Genomic DNA, 25,007 nt, shown 5'->3' with positions numbered 1-25,007 from the left:
GCTGCATAACCGAATGCTCAAACCTCAGCATTTGTGCTTGTTGCATCCATTACAAGCATTCAAAGGAAGCCGTGCAGTTAAATTGAAGTTCTACAAAAGCATGTACCGCGGGCTGCATTTGAGGAAAAAAAAAATCGATTCTGTTCAGGCACGAAGGACAAATGAGCAGGCGGGTAATAAAGACATGCTCGAGGGTTTAAGGAAAACGTGTCGTATTGGCAGGTTGGCGATGAGCCTCAGGTCGAAGAAGGGGGCACGCTGTGCCTATCAAGGCCGATTTCTCGGAACAAAGGTTGCTTGCGCTCGGTAACAACGATGATGAAACAACAGGCATGATTGCTGCTTCCGGCAACGTGTCTAGTCGTCGTCGGCTGTGGCTTGCATAATCAAGCTCTCAGGCGGGGCCTGTAGGCCTTGGGAGAAGCGATAGTAGACCACAGTCGAGTCGTCGGCCATGATACCCAGCACAAAGCTGAAATCAAAGGCAAGGACCAAATGGGAGTGAAATTTTCCGGCAACCTTTGCTGGCGTGGCGGTGGCCGTGGGGAGGAGGGGTGGGGGGGGCATACAAACGACCTGCGCACCTCTGAATGGGCGTATTGAGCTCGCTGTTAGGGTCGGTGATTTCGGTATAGTACTGGTGCATGCTGCGTTGCAAAGTCAAATGAGTTTGTCTGGCATATTGTAAACCCTGGTGTCTCCACCCGGCCTTTGGTGACAGTGTGCTCGTGACACCACTGCGTACGTTTGTAACTGGAGATCCCGATCAGCCAGAGCTGGAATTATAACTTCCAACGGTTTCTACAAAGTCCAATGTGCGGGAAACGTCAAACTGGGAGCACTGCACAGGCACACATACACGCGCGCGCACACGAGCACGTCGTTTGAGACGGGCACACCTTCAAACCCATTCGCCCAACCAGGTAGACCAGCCGCAAGCGTTCATGGTGACGGATATCAAGGCTGCGCCAATTTTTGGCTACGTGCAGAGCATTGTGAACAAGCATTGGCTTCTGTACAAAAGCGGGAAGAGAAACGTATTCACCCCTGTGGCTAGCATTGTTGGCACTGACCTTCGGACAAGTCGACGTAGGTGAGCAGGGTAGCCGTGGCGAGACGCGGGTCCTCTCTGGCGTACCGGCACAGCTCATCCCGCTAGCATGCAAGCCCAAACATGAGCCAGAACCTCCCACACGCCCTTGTCCCTTCCCCCAAACACACACACTCACACATACACACAGAGCATCTGCTATCCTGCTACCCGCATACAGCCCACCCCCCTTCCAGATCGACATGGCAGCCTCAACGCCACCATACATACCCGGGGATGCGCATCGAGCGGCTGCCCAATAAGAGGCCCAGCCATCCCAACAACAGCCAAGAAATTTAGAATTGCTGACATTTGTCTTTGTGTCTCTGTGTGTCTGTGTGTCTGTGTGTCTGTCTGTGTCTGTATGTGTCTCTGTGTGTCTGTCTGTGTCTGTCTTTCTGTCTGTGTCTCTGTCTATCTGTCTGTCTATCTATCTGTCTGTCTGTGTGCCTCAGGGTGGATGGACATGATATGAATCCCCATGTGTCAACATACCCGCTTGGCGATGATGGCCAGAGTGTGCGTCTGCTCAACGTTCTGGACTGCATCATCTGTCTCGGGGCAGTCTCGTCGACGGCAATACATGAACAACATCTCGATGTGGATTGAATCGAAAGAGACCCACCAAATCTTGAAGAATAGGCCCAATGAAAGAAAAGGGGCCGGTTTGGAAAGGCGAGGCATCAAGACCAGGGGCATCTGGAAACAAGAAGGAAAAATCGTTTACACAAGCAAAAAGGGCTACTTAAACTAGGGTCGAACTGGTCAAGAGGAAATGTCGTTGACCTTGGTTCGGGGCGGAGAGGGTGTGAACGTCTAAAAGCCAATCTCTGATCGAAAGGCATTGCGTTGCAAGAGTCCTTTGATGCGTTGTTTCATGCTGAAATGCGATGCAGTTGAAGACACGGCGGTCGCACTCGTGCTGGCGGTTCGCCCTTCACTGGGCAACAACGGGGCCTCGTCTTGCGACTCGTCCGAGTCATTGTCGGCCTCCTCCTCAAGACCCGAGGCTGCACGGCGAGAGGCAGAGGTACTGCTCTCGCTCCCCGACACTGAAAAGGGGCGGGCCTCGTCGGCCGTGACTGAGAAGAACTATTGAAACACGGGAAACACCATGGGAAAGGCGGAATGGAAAATCAGCAAAGAGCCGTTTTCTCAAGCTCGCCTCGAGACGAGGAAGAACGCTTGGGCAGACAAGAAGGGGCCCGAGCAAAAACAAAGACACACCTGACGACGACGTGGCAAGGCATTGATACAAGCCACCAACACCAAAAGACTGGCCACGACCATGAAGGAGATGACCGTGCCCTTGATAAGGTGTGTGTTGCGGGCCTCGTACGTACACGTGCATAGATCACACATGGAAGCCTATTAGAGATGATCCAAGAGAGACACACACATGCCAACACATATGAACAAACAAACAAAGGATGGGACTGCATGCACAAATGTCTTCAAGTGGGCAGAGCCAATACTGTGACCTCAACCCGCGGTTCTGGGCAGCTGAAGAGACACCTACCGTGGCATCCGTCACGTTGGGGCCTTGATTGCTCGGCATGACGTTCTGGCAAGAGCTATGTGTGGAAGGCAAGCAGTGAAGCACAGCGTACATTCATGTCACGGGCCCCATGTACGGCATGTCTTTGGTCCAGGGAGACGGTCGAGGCCACCAAATACCGGGCGATGGCCATGCACATACCACTGCGACTCGTCTGAAACGACGATGGTGTAGGAGCACTCACGCTCCGTCTTGGTCACACGGTCATTGATGCAGCTTACACAGGTTTCTTTTCCACACACGGTTTTGTCTGGCGACCAAAAGCAAGTCCCGCCAGTGGAGCATGAGCACCCCGCGCTGGCTTCAACTCAATCTCGAGTTGTCCACGGCAGCATGCCCTCACGACTCGGAGGGCCATCAGTCACCACCACACGCAAATACGAACCGCCAGCGTCGTAGTTTTTGCGGCTGACATCGCAGCTCGAGGCCTTGAGGCCCTCCGTGCTGTTCAGAGTAGTGGCCACGACGGGGCAGGTGCACTTGCAGCGTACGTTGCCGTGCTTAAAAGTCACATTTTGGCACTGATTGCCATCCTGCCAGATACACCACGCGCATGCAACCCAACACGCTTAGCCATGGCCCCACCTCGCAGGTTGACGCGCCTCAGAGCCGAAAGAGAACCGCCGCTCACAACGCCATGCGGCACCTTACCACGTCATCGTCGTCATCTGCACCGGCGGCCGCAACCCCCACGCGAGCGACCAAGACCACCACAACCAACCCCACAACCAACGCCCGCCTCAACCCCAACCAACGCCTGCACCCCGCCATCGTCGCCATCACGCCTGCTGCATTCACACACACACACCCCACAGCAGGCAACAGCTCCGCCGCTCTTTTCACTTCTGCAGTCGCCACGTCGGGTCAATGGGGAGCTCGCACGCACACGAAGGTTCTTGGCTTAGTATTATAAATTGAAGGATGTCATGGACCCTCGTTTTTTGTATTTGTGTGTGTGTGTGTGTGTGTGTGTGTCTGTGTGTGTGTGTGTGTGTGTGTGTGTGTGTGTGTGTGTGTGTGTGTGTGTGTGTGTGTGTGTGTGTGTCTGTCTGTCTGTCTGTCTGTCTGTCTGTCTGTCTGTCTGTCTGTCTGTCTGTCTGTCTGTCTGTCTGTCTGTCTGTCTGTCTGTCTGTCTGTCTGTCTGTCTGTCTGTCTGTCTGTCTGTCTGTCTGTCTGTCTGTCTGTCTGTCTGTGTCTGTGTCTGTGTCTGTATCTGTGTCTGTGTCTGTGTCTGTGTGTCTGTGTGTCTGTGTGTCTGTGTGTCTGTGTTGGCGTGCTGTAGTGCAACTATTCCTATGAAGTGGAGATGGGGTTCTATTGAGGTGCGCGCGACTAGACACACGTCTGGGTGTGCTGCACCCTGAGCGGACCGAGAGGGGCCGAGGTGACCAGGATGTGGGCGTTTCAAGTTGCTGAACAAACGTCTAGATGGCATGGGGTTTCTTTCTCGCTTGTGGCTGTCCTTGACATGTCTTTTTAGTGGCCTGCACATCTCTACTTTGGACCACACCATGTTCGGCACAAAGTGACTGCGGTGTGCCTCAGACATGACACTCTTCCGCTGTCTGGTCAGCTGACTCGACTTGCAATGCAAACAGCCGTGGGGGTTTGGCCGTGCCTGAATTAGAACCACTATCCCCAGTCATGATCCTGTGTCGCGACGTTGACGAGCAAGCCATAGCTGAGACTTGCCCCAGCCCCCGAGTCAACCCGATGGATGCCGTCAGCTTGATCTCTTTCTTTCTTGACGCAGCGAACACGTTCATGCTGTGCTGCAAATTGACATCAAGTGGCCGCAAACTCTGATTCGCCTAATTTCGTCTGGCGAGCTGCCTGTCTTGAAGCTCGCTTCATACATTGCAGCCGATTCGTCCTCTCCTGGACCAGAGGAAAATAACATTCCTGTATGCGTGTCTGTACCCAATTGACTGACGTCTTGGCATGGCTTCCATGTCAAGCATACCCACCCTTGTCCCTCGTGTGCACGCGTGTGCTTGCCTTTTATCAGCCCACGTCCATCGGTTCCCCTCGCTTCCACAGATACATCTCATACACTCGTGCACTTTCGCAGTGAATCGATCCTGCTCATCGGACCGAACTGCCGCTGACCTTGGGCACTTTGACAAACGCATGCACAGTAATGTCATTGATGTGGTCTGTTCGAGCGACGATGACACGTGTCGGAGCTGGATGAGCTTGGTCACGTGCAAGGAAACAATGTTCGGCACGGGTACGAAACAATGGGCTCAGAAAAACCGTTTCGAGCCGTTCGGCAGCGCACGCCGAAAACCGAGCTAAAATGTGTATTTTTAGACGATGAAGCTTTTCAGACTCGATGTTTGAGGGTGCTGGTTGTGCATTTTTTTCTTACTTCTTGTCAGCCTTGGACTGTCCTATTTCCTCTGCTTGTTTCGCTGGTTTGATCTCTTGCCTACCAATCTACCTACCTACCTACTCCTGGCTCTCAGTGTGTGTGTTGTTGAACGCAAGACCCACAAGCATGGCTCAGGATGCGGATCCGAACTTGCTTGCATATCTGAAGTCCCTCGATGCTTTAAACCTCAGTGCTGAGGAGAAGGACTTGCGGCTGGATCGTTTTTGCAAAGAGCGCGAGCACGAGGAGCGACAAGCACAAGCACAAGCACAAGCACAAGCACAAGCACAAGCACAAGCACAAGCACAAGCACAAGCACAAGCAGAACACGAGGAGCGCGAGGAGCGCGAGGAGTGCGAGCGGAACAAAGTGGTTGGTTGATCAGGTCTTCTCGCGACCCCCCTAAGTGATGTGCAACTTACAGCTTACCCACCTGGTTTGTGTGCTCGTCAGTATGGATACCTTGAGGATCATTTCGAGTTGCCTCAAAACTCTGGCCTTTTTGAGCATCTGGCCAGCATGTCAGCAGAGCAGCTCTCCCTGATGTACTCTCGATGCCAGGACCACAAAGTCTCCTGTGCCCTACTTGAGACCAATTTGCCCATTTCCGGTAAAGTTTTACCTGGGCGTGAAAGTCGACAGCCGTTCCGTTACCCGCATGCTTTGGTGTACCAACCCGACGCTCAAGCTCACCACGGTGCCTTGGGACTGCCAATGTTTTTGTGGTGTGTTGTGTTTTGTTCTTGGCTTGGTTTTTCAGGGCACACTTGGGTTGAAAAGGCGTCATCTTCAAACGCGGAAGCCTGTTTGCCTTCCAAGCCACCTTCGCAGACCCCAAAGATTAGTGACATCAACAACAATGAGGAGGACGTTTTTGGTATTGTGGAGCTGCCTCCAAGCTGCCATTACTTGGCCCTTGAGATTGTCCAGCGAGCTGCAGAGCTGTTGTCTGCTCGACTGCCTCAACAAGGCATTCATACCGATTTGACAGCCGCACATCAAACCCTCGTCAAGGCGCCTCACCTGAGGCACGAATCGTACTACTCGACGCGAATCTCCCTGGCTCTGCACGGGTTTTTGAAGCCTGTGATCCTTATGCACCGGGTGCCCATCGGGATGGGCACCATGCCCGCTGACTGGGTGGGTTTTGACTCTGACCTGCACCCGGTCGTCATGGGCAAGTGCAAAGAGCATTTCAAGCACTTTGACAACTTTGGTGGCCACGTGGGCAACCAGATTGTGCGCCTTGGCATCCTGCCGACAAAGTACAACATTCCACAGGAGAGGCAACACCTGTTCTATCCGCTCATCAACATCAATGTGTGTGATGACATTGTGACCGCTTATCTGGTCCTGCACTTGACCTGCCAGGAGACAGTTGCTCTGGTTGAAAAGATGACGGGCCTCAAGAAGGCATACCATCTGGCTTTTCTCCGACTTGGATCCGCTCAGATTTCCACCGACCGCAACGACCAGCGGGCTGTCTGGGCGCTTTTGACAGCTTGCAACGAGTTTCTGTCGGGTCCCTTGCGTGATATCATCCAGTATTGTCGTACCAAAAAAACTCAATTGCCGTTTGCCTCCGAGCCCTTTCCCTGCCCGGCTCGGGGCATGGAAGAGTGGACCTGCATCGAAACGTCCGGGGCCAATGTGCAGCAGTACGAACATGCCAGTGCCGGGTCGTGGGTTGTCAAGCACTACGACTATTGGGGCTGCCAACCTGGGGCCTTGGGTACAGAGGCGTACCAGATTGATTCCCGTGATGCCCGCCCACCACCATCACTCAAGCTGCTCCAAGCGCTTGGCCAATTGCCAAAGGCGGGCAAGTTTTACCGGGCGTGGGTGGTGAAGGAGCTTGCGACCGAGGTAGTGCTCCTCCGATACCCACGAGTGCAGACAGCCCCTTGCGGTCCCAATGCGCAGCTCCAGCTGATCGATGTCACGAAGCAGTTGCAAGTGTTGCATAGCCTTGGCTTTGTGCACGGCGATATTTTGCCTCGCACCATTCTTTTTTGCAACAACTGGCAGCCAGAGGATTGGATGTTTCAGCCGCCAAGCTGGGAGAAGGAGGGGCAGCACAGCTCCGAAGCTATGCCCAGCGCATCTCCACAGAGTCGAGAGTCCTCAGCGGAATCAGCTCCAGCGGAAGCAGCCTCAGCGGAAGCAGTTCCAATGGAAGCAGCTCCAGTGGAAGCAGGCCTGGTCAAAGAAGCTGTGCAAACTGAGATGGCGACAGTCGAGCAGCCGATGGCTTTTCTGATTGATTTTGACTTGGGTGGCTTTCTCAAAGAAAAAGCAACGTATGCCCCAAGCTACAACCACAAAGACGACCTTGAAAAGTACCGCCATCCGGATGCTAGGCCAAATCAAGAACTAAGAAAGTCGCACGACGGCTATGCATTGGCTCGCGTGGCCGAAGATATGCTGGAGGACAACGACGCTCGTAAGAAGCTGGTCGAGGCGTTGGAGGCGGTCAAGTTGGACGAGGCGATCAAGTTGTGCAAGGCCTGCACTGGCCGTCAAGGGTGAAAATGATGGCCACCCAGGCATCAAATAGCCCAGCGCGCGACGCGACAGATGGTCCAGCGCGCTCCGCGCCACTCAAACCCTTTGCACTCTGATTCTCAGCAAACACAAGGTCATCTCACCCCGGCTCAAGAGGGCACCGCCAGTGCGTAACTATCAAAGGGTGTCGGGGTTGGGGGGTTGGACTGTGGCTGAATGTGTGACGTGCGTGCCCTGCTCAAGCGGAGAAAGGTTTGGTCGTGGGCCAGCATTGATCCATGTGAAAAGCATGCGGTGCCTCTGACTGCGATTTAACAATTGATTGTCAACGCAAACCAAGAGCTTGTGGAGATGCATAAGACAATTTGACCTGAAATCATGGCCAGAGCACAGACTCGACCAGGACAAACGCTCGTCTCATGGAGAAAGCTATGGACTTGCACCCAAATAATTCAAGTCAGGTATTCATTCCATTTTTTTTTTTTTTTAATTGCGTTTGTTCACGTTGAGGAGCGGCAATTATGGGGATTGGACCTCTAATTGAACTTCTTCCGGGTATCCTCAAGTTGAACACGATAGCCATGATCATAATACTGGGCCACGGTGGGACTCCAGCCTTGGCTTGCCAGCTGCGACAAGACGGCATCCACGGCGGTCGTGGGTTCGCTGCGTACCAAGCCCGGTGTAGTGTCTTGCATTTCGTAGTGCGAGAACAGCGCTGAGAAATAGGCCCGCTGCATATCAGCCGGCGTTGCCTCTTCGGCCAGAATGACAGCGTATCTGCCACCATGCAGGTGAACTGCATATCGATGTGCGACAAGCTCCTGTTGAACAGCCGACCAAGCCTCGGTGGGCCTGACACATGAAGTCATGAGGACCAAAAAAAAAACCTTAAACTTTAGAATGCCTTGTTCCCTGACCATTCAAAAAGAATTCGAGGAGAAAGACAGATCTGCAAGTCAGACAACCCAAGAAGTTTGCCCGGGTTCACCTACAGTTGCAACAGGGAGGCGCCAAGCTGAATGCGCTGGGCCACTGGATCAAAGAATAAGGGCTCGCGCTGATTTGCAATCTTTGGAGATAAAATCTAAGCAAGAAAGGAAGAAGCAGGCGTCAGCCTCTTGTTCAAGTCGGCGCACCACAAGCGGTCCCCATAAAGTCACCGCAGTGCTAGGCGGTCAAGAGCTGCCGCAGTTCCGTTCTCAGGAATGAGCACATGCATTGCTTAGCTTACATACCTGCTGGTGACGAGTATAGTGCTCCACGATTAGGTGGGCTCGCCGCCCATTCAGGCGCGTCATGCATAGGCTGCGCACGGCCTTATAGTTGAAGAAAATATGGCAACACGTGCTCAGGCCAAAGAGGGACCAGACAACTTGCTACATCGTGGAAAGTGGACAAGGTGAGTTGATTGCAGCTTTACACTGGGCACGGTCTCTCGCCATCCAACTGAATACTGAAGACGCACCGCATTTTGGCTGACAAGAGGAACGAGAATAAGATTCACGAGAAGAGCCACGAGGTTGACCAATGTTTCCTGTGAGCCGTCTTTCGCGGCGACATCTCCCATGTTGTTGTTACTATGGTAGGAGACATGACATGCAAACAACCATGAGGCTTTCATGCTAACAGCACCGTCAGTAGCACTCGGTCATTGAACTCGAGGAGGGGCCAAGACTGCAAGCACACAGACCGGGCCTGGTGTTGAATCAAGGCGGCTCGCGTGGCACCGCCTGCTACGCCGACGATGGCGCGTGCTAGACTAGCCACGCAAACCAGGAAGAGAAAGTACGCGGGGAGCAGGGGTGATATCAGCTCGAGGAGCATGGCTGTGTCGTTGAGCACGTCGGCCACCTGTGATGATTGACGACCGATGAGAACACGACGCTGGGGGCAGACGCTGTCGCACAACGCGTCCGAGTCGGCTAACCAAGCGCCACTGCTTGGCGTTGTTGTCCAGGTCTGATCCCTGAATCCAAGCAAAGGAGATGCTGCCAATCATGCCGGTGGCATCGCGCAGAATCTGGGTCATGGTTGCAGCTGCAGCAGTGGCCGTGGCATCCCCTACGCCGATGCCCTGTCAGAGCGTAGTATGTATTCAGCAGAAACCAATGACATGGCTCGCGATCCTTGGCAACTACCCCCTTTGTAAACCGAGTGCTAGTGAAATGACCCAACGTAGACCAGCGCTTTTGTACCTTCAGCACCGCTTGCTGGGCTAGCGTGCCAGAAATGGATGAGCAAAAAGCCTAAATTCGATGCCGCAGCATTCATAAGCATCATGAGCAAAAAAAAAAAAGGTGCCAGGGTGCTCAGTCCCTCAGACAGCCAACCAGCCACATCAAGGGATTATGATTATGTCACGAACTTGCAGGGTGTCCCAGGTCTGATAAGCCAGATAATCGTCGGAAACGGAGTGTGGAAAGCCATGGGGCAAGAAGGCTGCCGCAACATCGCGCGCAAAGGTCCCAAAACTGCGCGGTGGTCGCTCATGGACACCAGGACCTATACATGGTCATGGCTATGAAAATCATGCATTCAAACCAACCAACCAACCCCACACCCCGACCCATTTTCCCCTGCATTGAGCTCCAGCCAGCGATCCATCCAAACCCAGACCTGCTGCATCCGCGGTCAACACCACCTTGCCCTCCCGCACAACCCGCATCTTGACGCCGCAGCTGTTAAAAGCAGTTTGCTCTTGAAAGTTTGTTCTCTCTCTCTCTCTAAATCTCTCTAAATCTCTCTCTCTCTAAATCTCTCTAAATCTCTCTCTCTCTCTCTCTCTCTAAATCTCTCTCTCTCTAAATCTCTCTAAATCTCTCTCTCTCTCTCTCTCTCTCTAAATCTCTCTCTCTCTAAATCTCTCTAAATCTCTCTAAATCTCTCTCTCTAAATCTCTCTAAATCTCTCTAAATCTCTCTAAATCTCTCTCTCTCTAAATCTCTCTAAATCTCTCTCTCTCTCCGAATCTCTCTGAATCTCTCTCTCCGAATCTCTCTCTCTGAATCTCTCTCTCTCCCTCTCTGAACCTCTCTCCGAATCTCTCTCTGAATCTCTCTCTCACTGCACCTCTCTCTCTCTCTCTCTGAATCTCTCTCTCTCTAAATCTCTCTCTCTCTTCTCTCTCTCATTTTTTTTTTTGGTTCACTGGACAGGATGCGGATGATGGCTGTCGCGGTGGTGGGCCGCAAGGTCGGATATACCGTGTGGGGGTGGATATGAGGATGGAAAGACATGCACTGGCTCACACATGCATAATGCTTTTGCATGCCTTTTTTTTTCTTCTAGAACCAGCTCCAGTTTTTGCATCGAGTGCCTGAGCTGGACGAGGTGACCTGCCAGCAATATCTCTTTGCCAATCTCGACGTGATCGAGGATAAGAGTATGTCTCTTGCGCTCTACGCGACGGCACCGCCAACGCCTCGTTGATGAGACTACACCAGCTGCATGCGCTTGATCTACAGATGCGTGCACCGCCGCTGTGATAGGCTTGATCGTCAGCAAATCCGACTCTGAGAAGAGGGAATGTTTTCTCGGCGGCATGCTCCCCCAAGATGACATGCGCTGGTACGTGGGCTTGGGGTGCTCGAGTCTCACCTGCTCAAGTGAAAGCGACTCAAGAGGGCAAAGGCGTGGGCTCGAGCGCCAGGTTTATTGGATTGGGCGAGCCGAAACGACCGCTCGTTTCTAATGGGGCTTGGCCTGAATAAATGCACTTTGCATCATACCACTGTAGTTATGGATATCTGACCAACACTAACACTTCTTTCCTTCTCATCGTCAGCGGGGGCGTCAACGACACGGAACCTCGTGACGTACGTTCATGGCCTGCAAAGCTTTTACGACGCCGAAATTTGGCCTGCAAGGGTTGTCGCGCCAGGGGTGTTGATTGACCTTTTTGGTTTTGGTTTGCTTTGGTTCTGTTGGTTTTATTTACCACGCGATGCAGTGCTTACGCAAAGTCCACGATTTGTACGCCGAGGCCATGTGCGATCCCTTTGCCAAACATGGCGAAACCATCACCAATCGGTACGACCCACTATGATGGTCTCACGCGTTGAATTGCCGCACCGTGCGCCGTCTCTCACCCCGGATGACACTTGGCTTGACCTTTTTCTCCCAGCCGTTTTCGAGCACGCATCGAGAACCTGTTTGTTGAGCACTCGGATTAAATTTCCTCCCCCAACCCAACCACACACACACACACATCATGTACACTCGAGTTTTGTGGTGCTGAGCACCCTCGAGCCAATACCACCACCGCCGCGTTCCTAGAACTCTGTCACTCATGGATCAAATCTGAAATTGACGAGCAAAAGAAGCACTCAACTCCATGCCATGCGTCTCATGCCACAACCGGCCATGGCAGCTCCACAGGGACTTTACTATCCAACTTTCCCATCCCTCAATGGTTGTTGGAAATCCATTTCCAGTGTGTAACGAAAAAACAAGTTGTTGTATTTTGAGGCTTTGGCCCTCGTGCACCACACACACACACACACACACACACACACACTGACTGACGATTCTGGTGATCGAGCTGGTCGAGCTGGTCGAGCTGGTCGAGCTGGTCGAGCTGTGGGAGTGTTTGGACCGCGTTTGCGTGGTATAGCGTCCGCATCGCATTAGGGCTGGTCATGGCCAGCGCACTGGTGCGCCGCCTGAGGGCGCAGGTGCACCAGAGGACGGGTTTACCTGCACTGGCTCGCAGCCAGCCCTGCACACGCCGCTACGCTGCCAAGCCACAGCCTCTGCAGGTACGCACGAGCTGCGAAGCTGGTTGTGCCCTTGCGACACCTCGGATGTTGTCGCGTGTCCCCCACCGAGCCTGGCTGCTGACATCGCGCGCTGCTCTACCACGCTACGACGGCCCCCTCGCAGAAAGACCTGGCCTTGCTTGAGGCAGACAAGGTCCGCAACTTTAGCATCATCGCCCATATCGACCACGGCAAGAGCACGATTGCGGACCGAATCCTTGAGCTCACCGGCACCATCTCCAAAACAGGCAGCAACAAACAGGTCGGTGCCTCCCCACCTACACAAATGGCAACGCGCTTGTCTCACAATGATGTCATAATGGCTCGACCCCAGGTCCTTGATAAGCTGCAAGTCGAGCGTGAGCGTGGCATCACAGTCAAGGCACAGGTAAGGTCATGCGAGAATCTGGCCCTGTCCGATTGACTGAATCCCACACCAAGAGTTGACCCAGCTCTACCTGGGCCACCGGTGTCATCTTCATAGACAGCGACTTCATTTTACACCCACGAGGGTGTGGAATACATGCTGAACCTGATTGACACACCCGGGCACGTTGACTTTAGCTACGAGGTGTCTTGCAGCCTGGCTGCCTGTCAAGGTATAATACGAGCCCCAGCCAGTCGAATCGAACCTGACAATGCTCCCTTGAGCCCTTGACCCTCTCCGCCTGTCTTTGGCCCTCCAGGCACCATCCTGGTCGTCGATGCTGCACAGGGTGTGCAAGCCCAAACCCTCGCCAATTTCTTCCTAGCCTTTGAAAAGGACCTTACCGTCATTCCCGTTCTCAATAAGATTGATCTACCCGGTGCTGAGGTTGAGCGTTGCAAAGCCCAAATGGAATCGCTCTTTGATATTGCCCCCGAGGACGTCATCCTTGTTTCAGGTTCGCAACATTGCGCTCGCAACATAACGCCAGATTTTTGTCCATCTGCGCCATCAAACTCAACGACTCTCGCCTTTTGTTGGTATCTTTCGGTGGTGGGTGACTGCAGGCAAGACCGGCTTGAACATTGAACAAATTCTTCACCATGTCATCCAACGCGTACCGCCCCCGAGTGCGGACCGTGAGGCCCCGCTGCGTGCTTTAGTTTTCGACAGCTGGTATGACGAATACCGAGGGGTGATTGCCCTTGTTGAGGTACGTCAGCCTCCCATCACAAGACCGGTCATTCTATCTGAACGACTCATCCAACTACCATTCTCTCGATTCCTGTCCTTGATGCATCCCCATGGCTGGCACATATCAGCTTGCTCATCTGTTTGCGCTTGTATTTTTCGATGGATGTCTCGTTTTGGGGCCGCGTTCTTGCTCCCTCGACCCATTATGCATGGCGGGCGCTTATTAGCTGATGGACGGTCGTATGCGGCCAGGGGACCGCTTGACCTCTGCGGCCACCAACCTCAGCTACGAGGTGCAAGAACTTGGTGTCATGTATCCAGAGCAACGACCAACAGATGGACTCTACGCTGGCCAAGTTGGTTACGTTGTTTGCAACATCAAGGACCGCCAAGAAGTGCGCGTAGGCGATACATTCTACCAACGTGGCAAACCCGTGCAAGCTTTGCCTGGCTTCAAACCAGCCAAAGCCATGGTCTTCTCAGGCCTTTATCCTGTCGCTCAGGTTCGTCGAGAACGCGTTCACGCCTTTAGGTTTTTTTTTTTTTTTTTTCTTGTTTGTAAGAGGCCAGCGGAAACGCGCACATACAGATTGTTCAAGGCGTATAGGCCTGGCTCACCGTGGCCTGTGGTTTGCTCTGCCGGCAGATTGATTATGAGGCTTTGTCGGCTGCTCTGGACCGTCTCGTACTCAACGATCCTGCCGTCAGCGTGGCCCGAGATGTCAATGCAGCCCTCGGGCCTGGTTGGCGTCTTGGATTTTTGGGCATCCTGCACATGGAGGTATTCGTGCCTGTCTTCTGACCTAGGCTTACAACTGGCTGCATACACGCGAGCACACTTCTTCTGATGCTATCGAGGCCACCCTGACCGAGGTGAATGCGTGCTCTTGCTCTCTTTGCATGCATATTCATAGGTCTTTTCTCAGCGCCTCGAGCAGGAGTATGATATCCAAGTTTTGTTGACATCCCCCTCAGTCTGTTTCAGGGTGCACACGAAACAAGGCGAGCTCCTCGAGGTGGAATCTCCCGACAAGTTTCCGGCATTGGCTGACATCGACTTTTGTGAAGAACCCATGGTCATGGGTACAATCGTTCACCCCCAAGAGTACACGGGTGCCATGCTCTCCCTCTGTGAGGACCATCGTGGCGTGCAAAAGGTCTGTTTGTCGTGATGGTGAAGCTTCTTGCCGATGGCCCGCCATGGCTTCATCCGCACTGTTCGCCTCTACTCAATGCGCACCCTCGCGGCTGGGTCTTCTTCGAAGGAGTTGAGTTTTATTGATGAGCAGCGCGTTGTGCTGCGGTATGAACTGCCGCTGGCAGAAGTTGTCGAGGATTTTTACAACAAGGTATACAGTTGCGCTGGCTTGGCATTCTGCTGCAAAATGGCCCATGCAGCTTGACACACTTCTTTTTCGCCCAAAGTGTTCATTCCCTGATTTTTCTCGTTTGCACCCCATCAGATCAAATCAGCTTCCTCGGGCTATGCCACATTTGACTATGAAGAGATTGGCTACAAGGTGTCAGACATTGTCAAAGTGCAAATCATGCTCAACGGTGATCCTGTGGACGCACTGTCTATCATGACCCATGGATCGCGCGCCTTTTCCAAAGGCAAGGCCTTGTGCCAGCGGCTCAAGGAAACCATCCCCCGGTTAGTCGATAGACCCAACGTAGGCCAGTGGATTGATCCGCATTGGTGGGCCGGGTGGGGGGGGGGGGGGAGGGGCACCCATCAGCTCGAAGTTCTGGGTTCCCATGACCACAACCCTCACATCGCCCTGCATGATAGCCAACTGGTGGAGATTGCTATTCAAGCGTCTGCCAAGAACAAAATCATTGCCCGTGAGACTGTGCGCCCTTTCCGAAAGGTTCGTATGTGCACCAGGACATTAAGAATCGCCCAAGTGTCGGTGGTGTGTCGCTTGGTGCCTCACGCATGGTGGGCTGATTTGGCGTGATAGGATGTGACGGCCAAGTGTTATGGTGGTGATATCACACGGAAAAAGAAGCTGCTGTCTCGCCAGAAGGAGGGCAAAAAGCGCATGCGCGCCATCAACTCGATTCAGCTGCCCAAGGTATGATCAAGCCGCAAGTTCGGCTTTGAAGCTGGGCATTGTTGATGGTTTATTTATTGCTTGGCTGCTCTTCTCGACATCTCCTTCTCCTTCCTCGTGAATATCATGAAACTCGCTCGTGTTGTTGTAGGAGGCCTTTACTTCAGTTCTCAACTCAACCTCACCTAAATAAGAGCTGGTTTTGAACCACTTGGTGACCCTAACCTGATGGAGAGCCCGAATCGACGGAGCCAGGATGGCGTGGCCCAAGCCTTTATGCTGTTCTATGGTACCCATACGCCTGACCATAACTGCTATAAGCATAGCCAACACTTTATTTTTTTTTTTTTTCAAACTCTTTAATTGACAGTAGTTTTACTATGTACGGAGCGGTGTGAGCGTCGCTCGACGGACCGATTTCATGTGCCCAGCACACAAGATGGAGAAGTGACAGAGAACAAACATCAAGCGGGAATTGAAGAGCCAAAAGATGTCTTTGTTGACTTGAAACGGCTTAGTTTTGGTTACCACTGTCCTGCAGTTCACGGTCGGCAAGAGAGTAGCTTTGTAGCCCATTGAGTGTATCCTCCACATCGTCAACATGGTTGATGATTAGCTTGCCGTGCACGTGGCCCTTGGCAAGGTAGTCATGAGCTTGATCCACCTCTTTCCAGGAAAACTCCTTATCAATGAGCGGCTTAATGCGCCCGTCATTGATCCACTCGGTGATCTGACGCAACGCATCGCCATTGGGCTTGACAAAGACAGTGTGATACTTGTAGTTGGCAAAGAGGCTTTTGAACTTGCGAAAGCTCAGCGCCACGAGGTGGCTCGGGCGGGCTTCTGGGATGGCCATGTGAAGGTGATCAGTTCCAGCGTCGCCCGGCTCCATGTCCAGGGGACTGCTGGCAATATGAATGTAGTGAGCGCCCTTGGCCAAAACACCAGATCGAAGGGTTCGCTCTTCATATTCAAATGCCATAGGATCCAAAACGCAATCAAAGTCGTGGATGACGTCTTCAAAGCGTTGGTGCTACACGCACAACCCGGTGTCACCATGCGCCGATGAGTCGATATGGGGAAGCGGGGTTTGTCAACATCACACAGGTGCACGGAGTGCGGCGCAAAGACGAGCTGGTTCGAACCTTGTAATCAACGACCGTGTCGGCGCCGAGCTCGCGAGCCAGCGCCGCGCTGCTCTCACTACAGGTGACGGCCACGTACATGCTCAGGACGTTTTTGCAGTACTGAATCGCAAAACTTCCGACGCCGCCGGTGCCTGCGTGGATCAAGATCTGGACAACCGGAGAAGAGGAGCAAATATTCATGTTAGCAAGAGGCATGTCAAGAAGAGCAAGACTCGAACAACTGTGGCAACAAAATTTAAACTGCTGGCTCTGCAAGGCGGCGCTCAAGAGTAAGATCGACAAGGTCTTTATACCTTTTTGCCCTCGGTCTTGCCGTCCCAGTCCTTGATGACGGGGGCCAGGGCTTGAAGAACAGTTGTGCCAATCAGAGGGATGGTGGCAGCGTGGGCAATGGGGATGCGGGTGGGGGCGCCAGCCACAAGTTCCTTGGGAATGCTGGCAAACTCGGCTGTGGATCCCCACTTTGAGCCCACATGAGGCATCATGGCATAGACGGGATCGCCAACGCGAAACCCGCTGTCCGCAGGTGCCTCAATCACGGTGCCTGCCACGTCCGATCCTAGAGTGTTGCAGCGGTGGAACGGAAGCATGAAGAGTGAGCACCTCAGCTGCCGCGAGCAGGGTGTGCGTTTGTGCGAGCATAACCAGGGGTTCTCCGAGCACGATGGCTACGAACCGTGAACCTTTGGCAAGGGTCTTAAAAAAGACGCAACGGGGTGCTTGCGCAGCTTGACATCGACAGGGTTGACGCTGCTGGCGATGGTGCGAATCAGAACATGGTCGCGACTGGCTTGAGGTCGGGGGAAGGCTTTGGTGTACTGGGAGCAGGAAGGAGCATCGCAAGGGATGAGAAGAAAGCAGGGGGTAGAAGAGCAAGGGGGTGAGGCAGCGTCCAGTGAGACGGTGAGTGCCAGAGAATCGGGACGCTTACATGCAGCACACTGGCATCGCCGGCTTCTTCGTAGATGACGGCAGCCATCTTCATGGTGGGATGTTCGTGCGCCATGATTGATGGAAGGGCAGCAGGTGTATTTCAAGCGGAAGACTATCAGTAACAAGATTGTCTCGTGTCGTCTGAGCCAGAGGAGGGTCTGGGAGAAAAATGATTCCAACACGAGGCTGGGAAGCATTTGAGCCGAGCGACTTTGTGTGCTGGCGGTGGGAGGTTTGCAATGTCTGTCTGGCACAGGTACATGCACACTTTCGGTGGAGTTGATGGCGCGCGATGACACGGGTGGAAACGATCATTGGCATGAACTGCCCACCACTGCATCATACATCCGGATACATGCTCCCCTCAACGTCCTTCTTCCACCCAGTCACGCATGCCCGACCGCCGGCCATCAGCCATCAGAGGATGGATTGCACCAGTCCCCCTTGCATACGACCACAGGCAACCGGGCCCGTGCTCCTTGTGGTAGTACCCTGGCGCCACCACCACCACCACCACCATCAACATCATCAACATCACCCTTCGGCGCCTGGTCAACCATGTCCGCAGTTGCATGATGTCCATGATGACAATTGCACCTGGGGTACATGGCCTCAACAGCTGTTGTGACAAGATGAAGATGGCAAGAATTGGCAATCAGATTTCGGGTTGAAATTGTGCTTGAACAATACAGAATTCAACACTTGGTCGGGTATTTGTCAGATAAATTTGAACCCGCTCGCTCCTTTCGCCTTCTCAAAGTGAACAACAGCCGTTACAAAGCTCTCTCACACCTCTCTCTTCCTCTTCTCTCTCATCTCTCATCTCTCTCACTCATCTCTCTATAAATCTCTACCCTCTCAAATCTCATCTCCAACGCTCTCTCTCATCTCTCTCATCTCTAACGCTCTCTCTCTCATCTCACGCTCTCTCTCTCATCTCTCTCATCTCTAACGCTCTCTTTCTCTCATCTGTCTTCATCTCTCTCATCTCTCTCATCTCTCTCATCTCTCCGTCGTCTATCTGTGGCGCGCTTTTACGGCGTCTGATGCTGTCTGCGGAAGAAAAAAAAAAAAGAAAAACATCCAGGACCAGGACCAGACCCCTTTGTGGCGGGTGTGGCTGTGGCCTTTGATGATCGTGTAAGCCTCACATTGCCTCACCTTTGGGGGGTGCGCGCCCTCAACGTCTTTGGGATTGCTCACTCAGCAAGGCATTGCTTGGTCGTCGCTGTCAAACGGTTCGTCCCATCTTGCGCCTCGCTGCCCACACACACGCACTCACACACACGCACGCACGCACCACTCGAGTCCACTCACGCCGCCCCGTGGACCGCTGGCTATCCCTCTCCATGTCACGTCATGTTGATCGCTGGCAGCTGTGCCAGGCGCACACCATCAGAGAACGTCCGCCATGGCTAGTGTGCCCATGCCTCCGCCCGTGGTGGGTGATGATGACACCACCGTAACGGTCGTCCCCTCCACGACCTCCACGACCAACGCCGTCGCCGTCAGTGCCTCCGCCCCTCCCCCAGCTCCCCCACTGGCAACAACGACCAACTCGGCCGATACCGCCGCAGAACAACCCGCTGCTGTGCCCAACGTCGCCGAACTTCCGGAACTTGCCCCTTCCCGTTCCCAACTGCCACTTGCTCCCAATGCGGCGGCTCACCCACCCGCGGCCCACGTCCCTAACGTCGGCCATCCCAGTGCAGCCGAGGGCACGGGAGAACCCCCTGCCAAGCGCCCTCTTCGCACTCGCGACCTCCTCAGTGACCTTGAGTATCGGGATCTGGTCACCCGCGTCCGCAAGCAGCGACCCCGTGTCCTGACGACCGAGGAGCGCCTTGATATGGTCCTACTCCAAGCCCACCTCCGCCATGAAGCCTTCAAGACTCAAAAGGCCAGTGGTGGTAGCACACGTCGCCAAAAGCGCAAGTTTGCTGCCGACGTAGCCAGCATGCTGCATCGCTCAAGCAACCTATGTGTCCAGGTGTGGCGTGAGTTTATCGACCGCGGTACCGTGAGCCCCGCCCCCAATCAAGGCCCACGTGGCGTCAAACATACCAAGGTCCCCCACACAAAATCCCTCCGCTTCCTGCTCAGGGATTGGCTCAATGAACGCACCAATGCCCGTGAGCGCACCGTCGCCAAGGACGTCGTCGCCTTTCTTGTCCAACAAAAGGTCTTGCAGCCTGAAGCCGTGGCCAGCGATCGTGCCGCCCGCTCCACCCTCCGCGTTGTCCAGCTCTTTATCAAAGCCCTGGGCTTTCGCCGCTGCAAGCGTGCTGGCAAGCCCATGTACCGCGAACGTGATGATGTCCTCCGCAAACGCAGCGTCTTTCTTGAAAAACTGCAGTCCTACCTCCATTTGGCCCCCGTCGCCCCGCCAGAGCCGACCCAAGAAGGAATCGCTCAGCCCCCCATCGCCCAGGCCCCCGTCGCCCCCGCGCCAGAGGCCAGTGCCGCTCCTCCGGCCATGGCCCCTGGCCCCTCGCCTCAGGTTGCGCCCGGCAGTCGCCGCTTCGTCTTTGTCAGTGAGAACTGTATTCATCACCACTTCCTGGGCCGTGGTCATCGCCTATGCTTCAGCGCTGCCGTCATCTCCGGTCAGCCTGGCCCATCAGGCATGGAAGTCGACGCTGAACATGCCCAGCTGCTTCGCGACACCGTTGAAATTTTCGAGGATAACAGTCCCGTCGACTTCCACCGCGCCTTCTCCGGAGCCTACTTCTCCCAGTGGATGGGCAAACTGCTTGACTCACTCCAACGCCGTTGCATCACCAACGCCGTCATTGTCATGGATGAAACGCCCTATCACAAGGCCCGCCCGATGAACGAGCCCAAACGCACCTGGCCCAAGGCTGACCTCCAGCGCGCCTGCGAAGCGCGTGGCTTGCCCTGTGGTGACACCCTAACAAAGGACATGCTTTGGCGCCACTTGCAAGATGCCCTACACGAGGACGGCAAACCTGTAGCCGTTATGATGGCCGAGCAGGCCGGCCATCAAGTCCTCTTCACGCCACCGCACTATTCGGAACTGCAACCCATGGAAATGATCTGGACGGCCGTCAAGCGCGAGGTTGGACTTCAGCATCGCACAGACACCACTTTTGTTGAAGTGCGTGAGCGCCTGGAACACGCGCTTAGTGCTGTCGAGTCCAAATACGTTGCCGAGGCCATTGACAAGACCATTGCTGTGGCCCAAGCCATGCTGGACCGCGAACGTCAAATCGACGCTGAAGAAGATCTCCGCACCGCACGCGACGGCGAAGAGGCGTACGAAGACCTTGATGAGGAAGACGAAGCGAGCGACCACGACGACGACGACGACGAAGATGACGGCGGTGAAGCCAATGATGATCAGGAAGACATGTAAGACTCCTGCGTCCTTGGATAAACGAGATTTTTCACAGTGGTAGTTTGTCTTTGGGAAAAGCTTTGTTGTGTTTTACTTCCCTGTCTTGATCTCTTTGCGTGCAAGAGAGCACGACCGTGTGTGTACATGTTATCGTGTTTGAACGTCATTTTTTGAATGACCGCGCTGGTTTCGCCAAATGGTCGATCTCAAAGCAAGTACATGAACCGGAGGTGGCGAGGATGAGTCTTTTGACATCGGCTCGGCATTCGTCACCAGTTGCTGGGTGTCTGTCAAACGTGCTTCAAGTGCCGTCGCTGTCTTGCTAATGTGCGGTTCTCTATGCTTATCCAATTTGGGGCATTCGTGCGTGCCCTGGTCTGGTGCTGTCAAGGCTGGTACCCGCCTTTGCACGGTCTCGGAATTGAGTGTGCTTTTTGTGCCCTCGTTGATCAACATCACTAACGCTACACGGCGCGCTCAATCGAGTCAAAATTGGACGAGACTTCTTCCGAACGCGCGATCAAAGTCCAACAGCTAGGAAATCAATTACCCCGCTATTGGCGCACGTGTGCACCCGAGCTGAATGGCGACTGTCAAAAAAGGAGGAGATAAGAGTCTATCATATTATTGACAACTGTAACACTTTCAAAATACGACAAAAAGCTAGGGAACTACAAACGTGAAACGGAGGAAGCCCGACTCGGCTCTGCCGAGGTGGGCTCGGCCCGAACTCTGGAGTAGCGCGTGGCGGGTGGACGCCGAGCCCAGTAGCGCATGACCAGCGCCCCACCGATTCCCACCGCAGTCAGCACAAGAATGCTGATACTGCCAATGGTCGTGGCGCTCAGACCTGAGCGCTGGGTTAAAGAGTCTACAACACCAGCGTCGGAAGCAGCGGGACTAGATGGCACCGAGGTGTGACCAGTCGTGGTCGTGCTGGTCATGACAGTGTGCGGAGCTCGGCCCTGGTAGTTGCACAGATTTTGGTCGCTGGCTAAAGGGGGGGGCAAAAGCCCGCGGTAGCTCTGACGTGCACCCACGTCCAGAACCAGGGCCATCCCAGTCAGCATGTGCCAGCTCACATGGCAATGAAGGAGCCATGGACCAGGATTGTCGGCGCGCATGCGAAACACCATATACCCGTACTCGGGAATGGTCCACGAGTCCCCCGGCAGCGCGGAAGTAGTCGCGTTGAGCTGTCCAAAGTGCCCATCATACTCGAAAGCATCAAGGTCGGCAAAGACCTTTGGGCCTCCATCTGAGTGGGCGGGCGCGACGCGATCTGCACCCAGCATCCAGACACGATGCCCGTGCACATGCCACGGGTGCTGCTGCCCGCTGTAGCTCACGATGACAAACTCTACCACCTCGCCAAGGTCGAGATCAAGGACGTAGGTCTCACGGCGTAGTCCGTGACTGGTAGCCGCTGGCTCGCGTGTTGGCAGCACTGTTAGCTCGCGGGCGTCATCAAAAACGCGTTGGTGAAGCAAGGGCCGTGGCGGTGCCACAAAAGAGCGATTATCGGTAACCCACCACTCCGTTGGACTGCCCCGCTGCTCGTCCCATAACACTGCAGAACGCAGCACAATGCGCCGGGTAGCTGGCGGAGCTTGTGGACTGATATTGCCATCCGTGTAGACTTGACCATTCTTGCCTTCAGGGCCGTCCTTGCTGCCCTCCAGCGGTCGCATGTCATATTCTTGCAGCACATCATTATCGTCACAGCGCTCATCGTCATCAGCAAGGTCTATGGTCGGATGAGGGCCTCGCGGGTCGAGGAGGGGCGGGGCAAGCTCGAGGTGACTCAGGTTGTTGTAGCGGAGGTCATTGGAGGTTAAGTTTGAGTAACGCAGATACCCATACGTATAGAGCTCTCGATACAGGGCCCGACCTTTCTCGGGCTTCGGGAAAAAGGCTTGATTGATGCTGGCGAAGATAAAGAACCCGTTGGCGGTAAAATCTGGGGCGGTTTGGTTGCAGTGGATCAAGACGTCGACACGCTGCCCCACCGGCACTGTCAACTGGTTGACCCAGAAAGGTTGTACATCCACACCGTCGCGGGCCACGACCAGGAGCGGGTGGCCATCGATCCAGATTCGTAATGGAAGATTGGCTGCTGCCCCCACCACACGAAACCGGGTCCATGTGCCTGGTCGACAGTGCCACTGATCAGCTTCCGTCGTTAGCTGCTCCGAGACGCATGTGTCGCCCCACAAGGGTGTCCGAAGGTAGGTACACATGCCATCGAGGTCTGGAGTCGTGCTCCCGCCAACGGACGGACACTGGTCGATGCGCGAGCAGTTGAACCGGCCCTTGCCATTGAGCAAGACACTAACGGGAGGCCAGGGATAGGCAGGTCGAAAGCCAGGAAAAGCCTGCCACGGGCTTCGTAGGCGTCGACCAAGCTCGACGCCGGGGTCATGGAACCACTCGGCTAGCATGAGGACATAATCTTGCTCATAGGGAAAGCGAGTTGCAATTGAGTCCAATTCCCCAAGGGGCGGGTCGATAACAAGCGCGCCGTATGCACCCTCCGAATACTGCGCGCCCACGTGGCTGTGATACCAGTAGGTGCCTGTTTGGTTGAGCCGGATCCGAATGCGAGCATCATGCCCCGCGGCAATACCGCAGTCGGTAATTTCAATGGCGCCATCCACCCATGCATTAAAGCGCTGGTGGATTCCGTGCCAGTGCAGACCACTCACGCGCTCACTAAGTCTGTTCTCAATTCGAATCTCCACCTCATCGCCTCGTCGAAATCGCAACGTGGGCCCTATCAGAGCGCCGGGGACACGAGCGACGAGAAAGCGGATGAGCTAGCGCTGCACAACCTTACACTGAGGCAGGTGAGCATGCATCAACCGGAAGAGGGCCCTGGCGGCGTTGCGCTGAACGCGCAAAGAACAAACCCACCAGGGAAGGCATGAAATCCTTGGGGCGCATTCGCAAAGTCGTTATTCGTCCAAGGGTGGGTGATGGCTGTGACGAGCATGGGAAAGCCATCCGGGCGCGCAGGCATTTCTCGAAGGACAAGCGTTTCCATAGGAATGCCGCACTTGCCCAGGTCGGTCCGGAAGACGTGACTGGGTTCAGAGCAGCAGCTGCGGCCGTCACCACCGCACCTGCCACAGGCATCCAGGCGATGCTCGCAAAAATCCCCGCATGGATCACCGTATGCACCGTTTCCGTCGCAGATGCAGCGCTGGCCATCGCTGGTCCCACTGAAAGAGCAGCAAGAGCGGTTGTCGAGAGAAAATCCGCACGCAGACACGGTCTCGCTGGCTGTTGACCCCGTCAGTGTCGTGCACAACACGACACTCAGCCAAACGGGACCAAAGAACGTGGCCACCGTCATGACTGCGCGCCCTCTTCGCCTCGGAGACCCCACCGCGTCGGGCCTCATGTTTGCCCTCCTCATGGCCGCTCTCCTAAGCGCATCACCCCCGGCGATGCGCTGTCCATCCGTCTCACCCTCCGCACCGCGTCAATCACACACACGCGACAGAAAAAAAAAACGCGAGAGAGAGAGAGAGCGAGAGCGAGTCAAAGCAAACAAGACGTCGGAGCACACGCACACACACTGTCTCTCTCTCTCTCTCTCTCTCTCTCTCTCTCTCTCTCTCTCCTCTCTCTCTCTCTCTCTCTCTCTCTTTCTCTCTCTCTCTTTCTCTCTCTCTCTCTCTCTCTCTCTCTCTTTCTCTCTTTCTCTCTTGATTTGTGGGCAATTTTTCCATGATTTTTGGTTATTTTTTGACTATTTTCGTCAAACTCTTTCCTCTTGTCCTCTTTCTTTCTTCTCGCAGTTCTCACAACAAGCCAGTCGCTCACCATCGACCCGCCTTGCCGTCGCTCGCTCTGCTTTAATGTTCCAACCAGTAAAGCAAGTTTTTTCTTTGCGCGTGAAAGACCCAACCCTGATGATTAGCAAATCTGCAGGTCTGCGATTTGCACCCAGGGATCGCAAATACACAATAAATTCTCCAATCCCACCAGCGACAAAGGGTGAGCTGCACAGGAGCTCCCAGGAGGGGATTGGCCCTCTTCTTTTAATCATTCCTTCTGCAAGGACACAGACTGGGCGCAAACGTGTTGACTGCCAACTGC

At 54.4% G+C, this 25,007-nt stretch overlaps 8 protein-coding genes across 8 annotated transcripts; 4 read left to right on the top strand and 4 right to left on the bottom strand.

Moving 5' to 3' along the window:
- Positions 1 to 357: 357 nt before the first annotated feature.
- MONBRDRAFT_26992 (uncharacterized protein) lies at positions 358 to 3,419 on the bottom strand (the record flags this gene model as incomplete). Its single annotated transcript, XM_001747303.1, has 11 exons — positions 358 to 472; positions 585 to 647; positions 746 to 801; positions 900 to 979; positions 1,074 to 1,155; positions 1,586 to 1,789; positions 2,318 to 2,458; positions 2,610 to 2,664; positions 2,790 to 2,898; positions 3,034 to 3,181; positions 3,300 to 3,419. 11 exons carry the CDS (start codon positions 3,417 to 3,419, stop codon positions 358 to 360), a joined length of 1,173 nt encoding a protein of 390 aa, XP_001747355.1.
- Positions 3,420 to 5,148: 1,729 nt separating this feature from the next.
- MONBRDRAFT_26991 (uncharacterized protein) lies at positions 5,149 to 7,551 on the top strand (the record flags this gene model as incomplete). The annotated part of the gene is made up of 3 exons (XM_001747402.1): positions 5,149 to 5,394; positions 5,476 to 5,632; positions 5,783 to 7,551. 3 exons carry the CDS (start codon positions 5,149 to 5,151, stop codon positions 7,549 to 7,551), a joined length of 2,172 nt encoding a protein of 723 aa, XP_001747454.1.
- A 512-nt stretch (positions 7,552 to 8,063) lies between these two features.
- MONBRDRAFT_26990 (uncharacterized protein) lies at positions 8,064 to 9,559 on the bottom strand (the record flags this gene model as incomplete). Its single annotated transcript, XM_001747302.1, has 6 exons — positions 8,064 to 8,307; positions 8,523 to 8,614; positions 8,766 to 8,906; positions 8,996 to 9,107; positions 9,221 to 9,381; positions 9,458 to 9,559. 6 exons carry the CDS (start codon positions 9,557 to 9,559, stop codon positions 8,064 to 8,066), a joined length of 852 nt encoding a protein of 283 aa, XP_001747354.1.
- Positions 9,560 to 10,686: 1,127 nt separating this feature from the next.
- On the top strand, positions 10,687 to 15,491 carry MONBRDRAFT_9705 (uncharacterized protein; the record flags this gene model as incomplete). Its single annotated transcript, XM_001747401.1, has 13 exons — positions 10,687 to 10,722; positions 10,819 to 10,912; positions 10,995 to 11,097; positions 12,143 to 12,287; positions 12,412 to 12,675; positions 12,772 to 12,886; positions 12,974 to 13,171; positions 13,281 to 13,426; positions 13,635 to 13,910; positions 14,054 to 14,188; positions 14,322 to 14,564; positions 14,871 to 15,278; positions 15,372 to 15,491. 13 exons carry the CDS (start codon positions 10,687 to 10,689, stop codon positions 15,489 to 15,491), a joined length of 2,283 nt encoding a protein of 760 aa, XP_001747453.1.
- Positions 15,492 to 15,978: 487 nt separating this feature from the next.
- MONBRDRAFT_9704 (uncharacterized protein) lies at positions 15,979 to 17,597 on the bottom strand (the record flags this gene model as incomplete). Its single annotated transcript, XM_001747301.1, has 5 exons — positions 15,979 to 16,497; positions 16,610 to 16,759; positions 16,906 to 17,171; positions 17,289 to 17,430; positions 17,544 to 17,597. 5 exons carry the CDS (start codon positions 17,595 to 17,597, stop codon positions 15,979 to 15,981), a joined length of 1,131 nt encoding a protein of 376 aa, XP_001747353.1.
- A 1,359-nt stretch (positions 17,598 to 18,956) lies between these two features.
- Positions 18,957 to 20,921, top strand: MONBRDRAFT_26987 (uncharacterized protein; the record flags this gene model as incomplete). Its single annotated transcript, XM_001747400.1, has 1 exon — positions 18,957 to 20,921. One exon carries the CDS (start codon positions 18,957 to 18,959, stop codon positions 20,919 to 20,921), a length of 1,965 nt encoding a protein of 654 aa, XP_001747452.1.
- A 653-nt stretch (positions 20,922 to 21,574) lies between these two features.
- Positions 21,575 to 23,846, bottom strand: MONBRDRAFT_26986 (uncharacterized protein; the record flags this gene model as incomplete). The annotated part of the gene is made up of 2 exons (XM_001747300.1): positions 21,575 to 23,676; positions 23,813 to 23,846. The coding sequence occupies 2 exons, from the start codon at positions 23,844 to 23,846 to the stop codon at positions 21,575 to 21,577; spliced, it is 2,136 nt and encodes a 711-aa protein (XP_001747352.1).
- A 410-nt stretch (positions 23,847 to 24,256) lies between these two features.
- Positions 24,257 to 24,828, top strand: MONBRDRAFT_26985 (uncharacterized protein; the record flags this gene model as incomplete). Its single annotated transcript, XM_001747399.1, has 2 exons — positions 24,257 to 24,620; positions 24,707 to 24,828. 2 exons carry the CDS (start codon positions 24,257 to 24,259, stop codon positions 24,826 to 24,828), a joined length of 486 nt encoding a protein of 161 aa, XP_001747451.1.
- Between the last annotated feature and the right edge of the window lie 179 nt (positions 24,829 to 25,007).

Source organism: Monosiga brevicollis, genomic scaffold (assembly GCF_000002865.3).
Source record: "Monosiga brevicollis MX1 MONBRscaffold_16 genomic scaffold, whole genome shotgun sequence".
Lineage (NCBI taxonomy): Eukaryota > Choanoflagellata > Craspedida > Salpingoecidae > Monosiga > Monosiga brevicollis.
Note: the sequence above shows the minus strand (reverse complement) of the source record. Positions and strands in the feature narration are given on the sequence as shown.